The sequence below is a fragment of the Cavia porcellus genome, unplaced genomic scaffold, assembly GCF_034190915.1.
Source record: "Cavia porcellus strain 051 isolate PalLab524CR breed Dunkin Hartley unplaced genomic scaffold, mCavPor4.1 scaffold_16, whole genome shotgun sequence".
Classification (NCBI taxonomy): domain Eukaryota; kingdom Metazoa; phylum Chordata; class Mammalia; order Rodentia; family Caviidae; genus Cavia; species Cavia porcellus.
In genome coordinates this window covers 27,713,484-27,726,077 of record NW_026947499.1, presented here as the reverse complement: position 1 = coordinate 27,726,077, position 12,594 = coordinate 27,713,484, and the positions used below count along the sequence as shown (strand labels likewise).

At 51.7% G+C, this 12,594-nt stretch overlaps 1 protein-coding gene across 3 annotated transcripts in view; it reads left to right on the top strand.

The window, feature by feature from the left end:
* Sez6l (seizure related 6 homolog like) overlaps nt 1–12,594 on the top strand; it is a 175,687-nt gene that overhangs the window by 120,248 nt on the left and 42,845 nt on the right. For all 3 annotated transcript variants that reach the window (XM_063226026.1, XM_063226025.1, XM_063226024.1), the window contains exons 6-9: nt 4,961–5,126; nt 8,140–8,306; nt 9,370–9,564; nt 10,850–10,988. In XM_063226026.1, the coding sequence (XP_063082096.1) occupies nt 4,961–5,126; nt 8,140–8,306; nt 9,370–9,564; nt 10,850–10,988 (667 nt within the window). The remainder of the gene's footprint in view (nt 1–4,960; nt 5,127–8,139; nt 8,307–9,369; nt 9,565–10,849; nt 10,989–12,594) is intronic.

Below are 12,594 nucleotides of genomic sequence, written 5' to 3'. Positions count from 1 at the left end.
TAGTCCACTGTCTGGGGCTACCACATTTAATTCATCCACACATCAGTGAGTGGACATTTGAGTTGCTTGTATCTGTTAGCTCTTAGAAGGAACGCTGCCGTGAGTATTTCTATGCAAGGTTTTTGTGGACTTGAGTTTTCATGTTCTTAGATGCATATCCAAGGATAGAATTGCTGGGTCACATGGTCCAGCTTTTGAGAAGGCAGCAAAACATTTTCCACAATGGCTGTGCCAGTTCTGTGCCCCACTAGCATCTCTGTGCAAGGACGCCCATGTCCCCTCATCCTCGCCAACACTTGCCAGCCTCATGCCATCGTTGCTCTCACTGCCAACCTGTTTGGCTCGGAGTTGCATTACCCTGGTGGCTGAGGATGCCACGTGCTGTTGGCCATTTGTGTGTCTTCTTTCAAGAAATGTCTGTTGAGGTCCTCTGCCCTTGTTTAACTGGGCTGTTTGTTTATTGTTGTTAGGTTGTGGGAGCTCTTTCTATATTGTAGACAGTAAATCCTTATCAGATCAGGGCTTCCAAGGGTTTTTTTCCATTATTGGTTTTTCACTCCTTGACAGCATCATTTGATGCAAAAGCATCTTTAATACTGATTAAATCTAATTTATCCATTGTGTCCTTTGTTGCTTGTGCTTTGGGTGCACCTGCTGTCTTTTTGTGTTTTTGTTTTGTTTTGTTTTGTTTTTGTTTGGTTTGGTTTGGTTTGGTTTGGTTTTGGGTCCAGCCACCATGTGCTGAACGCCATGCCAGAGGCCACAATTAATTGCTCATTGCAATCCCAGGAGGTCAGGTCACTTGCTTGAAGTCACCAGCTAGGAGTTGGTAAAGTTGGGAACTGCTAGCTCAGTTCCCAGGAGTGAAAGGAAACAGACCTTCTGAGCCCGCAGTTAGAACTGAGGACTTCAGAGACAGACAGAAAAGTGCATGCGGCTTTCTACCTTCCAGAGCCTTTCCTGTCTATGTGATCACTCAGCAAAGCCTCACCGAGCACCTGCAGTGCCAAAAGCACCACACGTGGCCTGGCCCTGCCCTGGCAGGTTCCAGTCTGGTGCAAAATGTGGCGTGAAGGAGCAGGTGTGATGGTCACAGACTGCAGAGAGTCTGGCCAGAGACTCACAGGGTGCGATGGTGCAGAGTGAGGAGGGACCGAAGGGCCACCAGTGACCAGTGTGACAGACACTGCCTTGGAGAAAAGGCACCAGCTAGAAGAGGAGATGGAGGCCTGATCTAGGTTCTGGGAAGCAGTCCTTGAGGGCAGGGCTCTGTGACCAAGACCCAGATATCAGTGGGAGATAACAGGGCTGGAGGTAGAGGTCCGCAAGTGGGAAGGAAGTCAGAGTTTGAGAGAGTAAAAAGAGGACCAAACTGGGCTGAGCATCATGGTGCACACCTGGATCCCAGCACCGTGGGAGGCTGAGGCAGGAGGTTTGCAAGTTCAAACCCAACCTAGGCAACTTAGCAACATGTGTGCACACATATACACACACACAGACTCAACTTGGCTACAGTACAGAGAAGATGGCAGGACAGGAAGCTGGGTCAGTGTCACCACATGGCTTTCCCAAGGCCACGGGCTGAAGATGTGCTGACGAGGCAGGCAACACCTGCAGGAGTTTATGAGTAGGAGGGGTTGCCCTGGCTTCTGCGTGGCAGCTGGCTGTGGGAGGTGGGCATGGCCCTGTGGCGATCAGTTAGGATGACATCTACAGTGTCGCGTGAGATCGGAGGCTGGGGCTTCCTTCACAGTGAAGAGGACGCAGGGTGACGGGAGTCACAAGCTAGAAGCGGTGAGCTGTGAGCGTGACACTTCCCCTCTGAGCTTCCCCCTCCCACCTTCGCTACTCAAAGGCCACTGAGCTGGGTACAAAGGCACTGTTGGGGCCCGTGCAGCTCTGGCTGAAGCAGCCTCTTCCATGCAGCACGCTCTGCGTGGTCCGCGTGCTCGTGGTCACTGGGGAAGCACTGAGAGGTGCTGCACTCCTCCAGCACAGCCTTGACCGTCTCAGCTGCAAAGGGGCTCTCACAGGGCCTAACGATGGCCAGAAAAGCACAGAAGGCCTGCATTAACTGAGCACCTACCATGTGCCAGCCTCTGAGCCCCACACAGAGAGAATCGGGGAGTAACACAACATAATCTCTGCCATCCAGGCATTCATCGTCACCCGGAATCCAAAAAAGCAAATAAGAGCTGATGCTAACTCACCAGATTTAATTGTTGCAATATTGTTCCCGCAAGGCCCTTAGAATTTTTTTCTTTCTATCCTTTTTGTTTTAACAAAAGAAAAAAATCCAAACTGCAGGGCAGTAGGTTTCCACACCTCTCGCATATTAATTTTTATCTATGTGTGAAATCAGAGAGAAACAGCAATAATTTGTGCTAAGAAAGATGGATGGGGAGTCATGACTGGCAAATTGAAGCCAAACAGAGCCATCAATTGGCTTAATAAGGCAAAGAGGGGCCTGAGAGGCAGCAGGCAAGCAGCTTGCCGAGGACAGATGGCCGCCGCGCCCCACCAGGGACGGTGTCCTCCACCCTTGGCTCCCAAGCCACCAGACAGTGGTGCTGGCCAGGCCTTGAGCGTGAGCGCCCCTTCCTGCCAGGGCGGCAGCAGACTCTCTGGCTTTCTCCCCTTCACGGAGTCCTCTCTGCAGTCCTATGGGGAGGGCAGCATCATTAGCACCATCTGATGGGAGGTGAACTGAGGGCCCAGAGAACTTAGGTCACTTGTCCTAGCCCACAGTCCAGGGCTGACTCTAAGCCTGGCCAACTTGCGAGGACAATGTGCCCACATAGGCCAGACAGGGATTCTGGAGCTGGAAAGGTGCCCCTCCTCCACACCTTGTCCACGGTCTGCAAGCAGTGTGGCGCTCCTTGGCAATGTCTTCACTGAAGGTCATAACAGACTCTAGAGCAAAAAGATCTATCCATTGCTCTTCTACTGCAAATCTCAGTCAGTCCTGCAGTCACTTGACAAATTCCCAGTGAGTATTCTGCTGTGTATTGTACATTGGACTGGTGCTAGAGGTATAAAAGAGGAAGAAAATATTTGTATTTTCCACTCAGCAGATATTTATAATTATCCACTGTATTCCATGCACCTTTATGGAATAGTAGAATATCACCATGAATATGACTTGGGGGGTGGTTTCCATGGCAGCTGCTGGAATGAAGCATCCTGAGTCAGGTCCCAGATGTCTCACTTACTAGCTGTGTGTCTTTGAGCAAGTAGCTTAACTTCTCTGAACTTCCTTCTTTGAAAAAGGAACAGTGGCTGTTTGCTCTGTAAATATTCACTGAGTGCATACTGAGTGCCAAGAACCCCTCTGGGTTGCAGCAGCAACCAAGCCCAGCTCTCGCAAAACTTGGCCTTCATGGAGAGATGCCCAGGGAAGCAAACGGGCAAAGACGGGTGTTCTGTTTGGAGTTGGTGACAGGAGATCCGAAGAGAAACCGGGCAGCAGAGGAGGGGAGAGCGGAGGGCAGCCAAACTTGAGCGGAGTCCACTGCGGCTGAGGGGAACCCGGGAGAAGGCTCTGCACTGGCATCCAGCGCGCTGTGAACCGCAGCCTGCTGTGGCCCAGCCCACTCCAAATCGCCGTGCCGGCTTCTGTTGCTTATCGCTCTGTCCCTCTGACAGTGGAGGCGAAGCTTGGTCAAGACCTGTGCTTAGGAGGAGAGAATGTTCAAGCTCTTTAATGCTCCTGAAAGGTGGAGGTGCCTCCGGGGGTCTGGGGGGACTGTCCTGCTCGTCACCTCCCTGTGCCGCACCCTTCTCCCACACTGACCACTGTACCCACCAGCTCTCGCCAGGCTGGAAACTCAGAGCAGCCTTCCCAGGCACCACTCGGGAAACCACGTCCTAGGAACCACTTCAGTCCTGAAGCTAAACATTCCGGTACCGCCTGATTTGTGACCCTCAAGAGTCATGTGGCTCTTTATGGAGCACACATCACTTTTTGATATTCTGGTCATTAGATTTTTTATGATGTTATATATGCTTCTGGTAAAGAAAAAATTTTTTCAAGAAATATGAAAGTGTAAAATCACTTTTGTATTCATGATGTCAACCAATCCGTGCAAGAAGCTCATTGAAATCAGTGTGATGGCCCATTTTCCAACTTGTTTTTCTCACTTAAAACATGGGGAGCATTTTCTTATATTCCTCAGCATTCTTAGAGAACATGGTGCTTGATAAGTTCCTGGACAGAGTACAGTTATTTCACCAAACATATGTGAAGAAATATTTGTGTTATTTTTTGTTTTTGTTTTTAACTCTTAGAAAGTAACAATAAACATCTTCATTCATAAATCTGTGTGCAAATCTCTGAGCCTTTTCATAGGATAAGCTCCCGAAAATCTAATTTAGGTCCAAGTCTCTGAACATATTTTCCAGACTTTTCAATAAATCGCCCCTACAGCTTGCATCCTAATGAGTCGTGAACAAGACTGGCCGCTTCCCTGTAGCGTCTAGATCTTACTGCTGCTTCTTATCTTGGCCAGCTAGGTGGGTTAAAGCAGAATGTATCTAAAGACTTGCATTTCTTTTGTTGTTAGTGAGGCCATATTGTGTCAGGGCTCTCTGAGTACTATCTGTGCATTTCGTCATTTGTGCCTGTTTATGTCCTTGGTGACCACTTTGTAAATAAAAGTCAGGGCTCTACGGGCCCCATCGAGTCCTTATTAAAGTCCTCCCCACTGTGATGCACATGTGCATGGCGCCAGTCATGGTCTCCTGCTCTAAGACAAGTCCCTTCCAGACTCTCTCTTCTCCCCATTGTTCCCACCCAGCCCAGCCTGGTCCCTTATGTCTCCTCCTAGCTAGAGGTGGGGTGGGCCAGGAGACGATGAACCTCTCTCTCTCTCTTTCTCTCTCTCTCTCTCTCTCTCTCTCTCTCTCTCTCTCTCTCTCTCTCTCTCAATCCATCCCTCCCACCCCTACTTTCTGGACCCAGCCCCTTGTGGAGGAGCAGTGCACAATGCCACCATCGGCCGGGTCCTCTCCCCCAGTCACCCTGGTAACAGCAACGGGAGCCAGTTCTGCGTGTGGACCATCGAAGCACCCGAGGGACAGAAGCTGCATTTGCACTTTGAGAAGCTGTCACTGCATGACAAGGACAGGTAAAGCCCTACGAGGCACAGCCCGACAGGTACTCCCGCTCAGCCTCTTTCCCTCCCAGAGCATCGGGATGTCCCTGGGGATCCCCAGTCCTGGAACGGTGAGAACTTTGGCCCCTGGACTCCAAGAGAGATGGAGCGGGGAGGCTGGCAAAGACCCTGGTGGCCTTCAGCATCCACTCTCCCCATTTCTGATAAGGAAAGTCATATACACCAGGAAAAGGGCCTGCCCAGGTCACACAGCAGGTGACAGGAAGAGGCAGGAGGGAGTCAAGGCCCCCACTTCCCGCTGCTCATCTCTCTCCCGCGTGGCACGTTTTGCAGGTGGACGAGGAGGGGGTGACTGCAGGGCACCTGCTCTGTGCCCAGCTCCTGTGTGGCTCTGTGGCAGAGGAGACTGGCTCAGAGCAGAGGAAGCGGGCTCCAGTGTGACAGGACCGGGCTGGTGCTCAGGGAAGGAGGGAGACGCTGGTAGACAGCACCAGAGCACATCTTCAGCCCTGTGGGAGATGCATGCAATCCCGAACTGTAACCCCCGCTCCCCCCATTCCGGTGAGCTGTAGGAAACCAGGAGCTCCCCCGCTTGGCTTTGCTGACTTAGTCAGGTCCCACCGGAAGCAGATGTGTGACCAGGATGTGACTTGGGAGTGGGTCCTCATGGGCACAGGTGAGGGCAGGGAAAGGCCAGTGGAGAGCACAGGCCATGTTAGCACACAGGGGCTGCTGGGACAGCTGCAGGTGTGCCCACAGGGAGTGGTCCTGCTGGCACGGTGTGGAACCCTGGTTGGCTGTCCACAAGCCCCAACCTGCCATGGGGAGGAGAGGTTCTCGCGGCCCACAGGCTCCCCTCCAGGCTGGGCTGAAGGGCCCTTGGGGACTTTGGGTGGACAGGAAGCCACAGAGCACAGAGAGCTGGGGAGAAAAGCTGGGGAGAGGGCGCCGTCACCACCTTCTGCTCTCCCGGGGTACCAGCACCTTGGAACTGCGGAACCTGACGTTCTGTGATCGCAATTCTTCTGTCATGGCATTTTTGACAGAAGAGGAAATCTCATGGGGCTTTTCGGTGACATCAGAATATCCCACGGGTCCCCAGCCCTTCCTCCTGGAGCAAGAAAGACATGAAGAGAACCATTAGCGAGACTGTTACAGGGATGCTGTAGCAGAGGCATGAATCTGGAAGGAAAAATGAGGGTTCTCTCCAGAAGGGCTTAGAATAGCAGGCTGTTTCTATAGGTCATGGGGAGCTTTAAAAGGATTTGGAGTGAAAGAAAAAACATGAAGAATTTCACATGATTTCTCCAAAATTGAGGACTTTCTGAACTCCTGCTCCATTACAAGCAGTTTAGAAGATGGGTTATCTGGTCAAATATGTTTGCAAAGTGTGTCTTGCAAGCTCCTATGGTATACATTAGCCAGCAAAGGCACTGATAAGTTCTGCAGGGAAATAAAATGTTTGATTCTTGTTTAGCTCAGCACTGCCCATCCCTATGGACCACAAACTGGGCAAGGATTTGAGACTAACTTATTGCTATCATAGACGTTCCAGGGAACATAGCTGGGAAAAGAACTATTTTTAGAAGATGAATAGACTTTAGAGGTTTCGAGATCTTAGGGTTTTTATTGCTGATCTTTATTGAAGCCTTCTTTTCTTTGAGAAAAGATTCTGGGTGCCCAGCAGAATTAGCAGCGTTCAGAACTGGAGGTGCCCTCTCCTCTCCCCACCCTCAGGAACCGACTTGACCACCCCACCCCACATGGCAGCCTCTGAACCTGGGGCAATGAGCAAACTGGCTCCAGCGTCCATATACTGATGGCTCTAGAAATTCACCCACCAGCTTCGAATAAACCCTTTTTATGTGGGCAGTAAAGAAAAAAAAACCTCAATAGATTAAAAGTGTGTGTTTATAACTCCATAAAAATATTTACATAATTTGTGAGCTGTTTACTTCCTCACTTTTGCATAATTTCTTTTAAACTGCCTGGGCTAGCAAGGAGTCAAGTATTACATAGTTTTCATAACAATAAAATGAATATCCAACCTTTTTTTCTAAGCCATTTTCATGTCCAGGGCACTTTATTCTGATATATTGTCAAAGCCCACCTGTAACTCAGGAAGGAAAGATTTTACAAGCCCTCTTTCACAGCTGGGAAGCTGAGGCCCAGAAATGTTTTGCGAGTTGTGTAAACTCAGTTGAAGGGGAGCTGGGAACCGGAAATGAGGGCTGCTGATGCCCCAAATAGCTCTCCTGAGAAATGGGGGTCAGAGGCAGGGCCCGAGAAGCCCAGACTCTGTAAACAGCACTTACACCTGCTCTGCCTTGGCATGCTTTGTACCATGCTCTCCAAGCCCCACACCCTGTGTGTACCATCCTACAGATGAGAAACAGAGCTCAGAGAGATGAAGTGTTCTGTCCTAAGCACACAGCTCAGAAGTTGCAGAGTTAGGGCTAACTGATCTGCCTAACTATGTATGTAATGGCCCCAGCAATGGTCATAGTCCATTAATCCCAACTTCTTAGTTAATAATAATCAACATCAGTTAATTCATCTAATTCATTAATTTTACCATACACATCACTTTCCCTGCAACTTCTGAATGCATCTGTTAAAAAAAAATCCTCCAGAAAAAACTGAGCCTAGTGATGCTTTCCTCTAATTCCAGCTACTCAGGAGGCTGAGGCAGGAGGATCACAAGTTCAAGCCTGACCTGGGCAATTCAACAAGACCCTGTATCAACATAAGAAATAATAAAGGGCTGGCAATATATCTCAATACAAAGGCCCTGGGTTCAAACCCTATTGCTGCCAAAAAAAAAAAAAAGAGAGAGAGAACAAAAAAGAGGTATAATGTAGGGCAAGCATTAACCTACTTCACAGAGGAGGGAAGAGGTTAGACCAGGGGAAGCGGCCTGTGCTGGCAAGAAAGGGGCCCTGGCAGGGCTTGCACCTGGGATGGGGCCAGCATGGCGGCGTGGCACAGCCCTCCACAGCCAGTGGCCCCTCTGCTCTCCCTGCAGGATGGCGGTGTACAGTGGACAAACCAACAAGTCCGCCCTCCTGTACGACTCCCTGCAGGCCGAGAGCGTCCCCTTCGAGGGGCTGCTGAGCGACAGCAATGGCATCCGCATCGAGTTCACGTCCAACCAGGGCCAGGTGGCCTCAGCCTTCAACATCCGCTTCGAGGGTGAGGGTCACGGGAGCGGGAGCCCAGCCAAGGGGCGCCTGGGAGGGGCAATGCGGGTTGCTGGGGAGGGGTCCTGGCAGGCGGGCTGGTGCTTCAGTTTGCAAGGGCAGACTTTGGTTTTATCACAGCAATGCTGAGCACAGACTGCATATCCAGGCCGTGTGTGTGTGTGTGTGTGTGTGTGTGTGTGTGTGTGTGTGTGAAGCCCCAGCCTTTTTCTGTCCATTTATTTTTATTTTATTTTGAGACACCTTGTCACTAAGTTCTTTAGGCTATAGCCTCAAATGTGTGAGACTTCTGCCTCAGCCTCCTGAGTAGCTGGAATTAACAGCATGCACCACCCAATGCGCCTGACTTTTGTACATTTTCTGGGCCCCTTGCCACACTAATTATTAGAACTGTTATTATTATGTCTGCTTTTGGATGAGGTACGGGGGCCTGAGATGGCTTGCTGAAGCATCAGTCCGTCAGAAGAGAGCCTGAGATTTCTGGGCAGCCCACACGGTTCCTCCCGCTCTGCCCATTCCCTCTGCCTCCTCCAGGCAGTTACGGGACCCAGGAAAAGGCTGCTCCATGTTTCACAGCCCGGGGTGCTTTCTGTCCCAGCTCCCCGGAAACAGACGGTCTGGGCCATAGACAGACTGCAGCTTCCCGTGGCCAGTGATGGGCCATGGGGAGGACACCAGCTTTTCACACAGGACGGCAGAGAGATTCCAAGAATCCACGCACGAGGCTGAGGGCAGGCTCTCACGGGTCTTTGGGCCCCAGAACAGGATCCTCATTTTCCCCGGAGCTTTCCCTCTCTCTATCCCTTTGTACTGAGCAACATTCCCAGCCTTTATTATTTTATTATGAAATAGGATCTCACTAAGCCATTAAATTGCCAAGACTGAGCTCAAACATCCCATTCTCCTGCCTCAGCCTCCAAGAGCACTGGAATTATAGGCGTGCACCACTGTACCCCGCTCCTTGGAGCCTTCCTGAACAGCGGGAGGGACCCCACCTTCTAAAGGCAGGACAAGGGACTCATCCTGGCTGCTGTCCCTTTTGCGTCCCCACGCAGCGTTTGAGAAAGGCCACTGCTATGAGCCCTACATCCAGAACGGGAATTTCACCACGTCCGACCCAACCTACAACATCGGGACGGTAGTGGAGTTCACCTGTGACCCCGGACACTCCCTGGAGCAGGGCCCCGCCACCATCGAGTGCGTCAATGTGCGAGACCCATACTGGAACGACACGGAGCCCCTGTGCAGAGGTGAGTGGGCGCCCCGGGGCTCACCTCCTTCAGCTGAGACGCTGGGGCCTTGACCTAAACACGGGGCTGTACTGCATGCAGCCTTTCCATGGCTCGCCATCCTGTGGGTCGGGGTTGCTGCTGGGCCTTGGGGAAAGTACGGAATGGATAAATTTTAAAAGGTACCCCTTCTTCCAGGGACAGATAGCACAAGGCAGCCCTGAATCTCATTAATGGGCTAATACTAGGTGCAAATAGGTATGCGGGAACGCTATGATGGGCATGCTGCTAAGGGCTGAATGTTCACTGGCTGACTTCATCCTCACTGCTCTATAAAGTAGATGTTATTAGCCCTGTTTGCAGATAAGAACAATGGGAAGTGACATTCCTAAGAGTACACAGGGTAACTGATAGAGACAGGGATAGAACCTAGGTCTCCCTATTCTCAGAGGCCTGTGCTTTGAGCCGCCTGTACCCCACAGGCTGAGCAGAACCTCATCTGCATGGGCTCCCAGGGTCCTGCCCTCCCCCGTCCCATCCATCCCAAGGCTGCAGAGCCAGCCCAGGTCTGGTGTGCCCAGCAGGAGTCACTCAGGGTGTCCTGGTCCCCGGCAGACTGGCTGGTGTTGGAGTGAAATTGTACTCTTGCCATGATGAGAAAGTGATCCCTGTATTAAATTTGCTGGTTTAACACAGCAGAATTTATTGATTCTTTGGCCTCAGCCGCGTTGAGAGCTTTCCAAAGTGGTAAACACAGAGTGAAATTTAAAGAGCACCAGACATGGCCGCATCTCTGCTGCCTTCCCAGAGCTGGAACCTTTCACAGTGATGTTACCTGGCCCAGTGAGCACTCGCCATGTACCAGGCGTGATGCCGCAAGCTCCGTGCCTGATCGTAGTCAGGCCTGGTGCTGACAGCCATGTAGTTCCCCGTGACATGGAGGCAGTAAGCTGACACTAAAAGAAGTTATGCACCTCGCCACCATCACGGAGCCCCTGCCTTGACTGCATCCTCTGGCCTCCAGAGCTTACAGAGGCCAGGCTGCAGGACTGGTTCAGCCTTTTGAGCTCTGTCCATGGTGCTGAAAGCACCACATGCTCTTAGCCCTGCTCCACCAGCCCTCAGCCCAAGAGCAAGCAGGGGCCAGCTGGTCACCTGTCCCCTGACCCATGGGCACTGACAGATGGGTGTGAAGGAGCCTGAGCGTGACAGGAGAGGTCCACACTCTGACTCAGCCCCTTCCCCCAACCGCTGTGCCTCCTTCGCTTCCTTACAAATAAAGTCTGTCTATGTGTCTCTTTTCCAGCCACGTGTGGTGGGGAGCTGACTGCCGTGGCTGGGGTGGTGCTGTCCCCAAACTGGCCGGAGCCCTACGTAGAAGGGGAGGACTGTGTCTGGAAGATCCACGTGGGGGAAGAGAAGCGGATCTTCCTAGATATCCAGTTGTGAGTGCTTTTTGGTGCCCCCTCCCCCAGTCCAGCCGGGTTGGGCAGATCAGGGAAGACATTGTTCGTGCCTTATTCTTTCAGCCATTATTAATGAAGCATCTGCTATGTGACAGGGCCTGGGTGTAGCCCTGGTATCCTCAGGGTGGGACCAGCAACAGCAGCAGCTTATACACTCAGAGTCCCTGTCTTCAAGAAACCCACTCACTAAGATGTCAAATAAGCACTTGCACAAGGAATTGCTTACTGTAACTTCAATAAGCAATGTAAGGGCTTATGGTGCTGTGAGAATCTACACTGGGAATGTAAGCTAAAGGAGAAGGTCAGAAAGTAAAGAAGGAAGTCAGAAAAGGCCTCCCCAAGGATCAGAACTAACAGAGGAGTTGGAGGATTAATCCAAAGGGACAGAATGTGCAAAGGCCCTGTGGTAAGAGCAGGCATATCCTTTTCAAAGACCAAATGGCCAGTGTAGGTAGGAAGAGAAAAACATCCTACCATTCACTCACTGTCTTTGTCCCCCAGCTGACGGGTACCCCCGACAGCAGGTCTCATATCACTTTTCTATGTCCAGAGAAGGACACGAAGCCTGACACAGAGAAGGAGCTCAGGAAATAATGTCTGAAGGGAACCACATCCAATCCAATGGGCTGTGCATCTGTTTCCTGTGCTCTGTGGGAGATGCCGTGGGAGGCTTTATGGAGAATATCCCCTCCCCAACTTCCCAGAGGGTGACACTGCTGGGGACACTAGGCAAGCTTCAGAGGCAGTTGCCCTAAAAGTTTATGCCACTTTCACCTCATGAAGAAGCCACCTAGAGGGGACTTCAGGGGGGAAACCTCGGAAGTCTAGGGGGACCACAGAGCTAGCAAGGAGCAGAGCTGGAAGCCAGGCCGTGGTGGCTTCTCACCATGCCCTTCCCACTCCCCTGTGAGACAGGGTAAGAAGGGGGGAGACAGATGGCAGCTTCTGGAGAAAGCTGGAGAAAGATTTCCAGGGAGAGCAGTTGGCTGAGGGGAAGGGGGACAAGGCTGACAGAGAAGAGGGGACCCCCTTGCGAGCACTTGCTGGCTGGCTTTGGGTGCTGTCCACAGTGTGGCAGAAGCGAGCTGGCCAAGCTTGGACCTGGGGCCTGGCCAACCTGGGGAAAGGTCCACCAGCTTCTGCTGCCAGCCGCTGACAGTGAGCTTCTCTGGGAGTCTGTTTCCTCCTCTGTTGTGGGCTTCTTAAAACAGTGCTCCGTGGGTACAGAGACAGGTGGCATGTACGCGGCCTGCACCCCACGTGTGCACACCCTGCTCCCTCCCTCTGCCTCCTCTCCTCCTCCCCACACCCTTCCCGCTTGCCCTCTATCCCCCTCTTTCCACTTCTCCCTTCTCTCTCCCCTCTCCTCTGGCCCCTTTTCTAGGGTGCTCGCTTCCCCAAACAGAGGTCTTTAGCTTCTTGACTCCCCAAATCTCCTTTCTCTATCTAACCTCTCTCTCCAAAAACACTTCTAATTTCTTACCCCCAAACCACTCTCTGGCCTTCTGTCTCCCTAATATTTCCATCTCTGACCTCTTTCCTTAAACGCCTTCTCATCCTGACACTCCCCAAAGCCGTTCCGTCT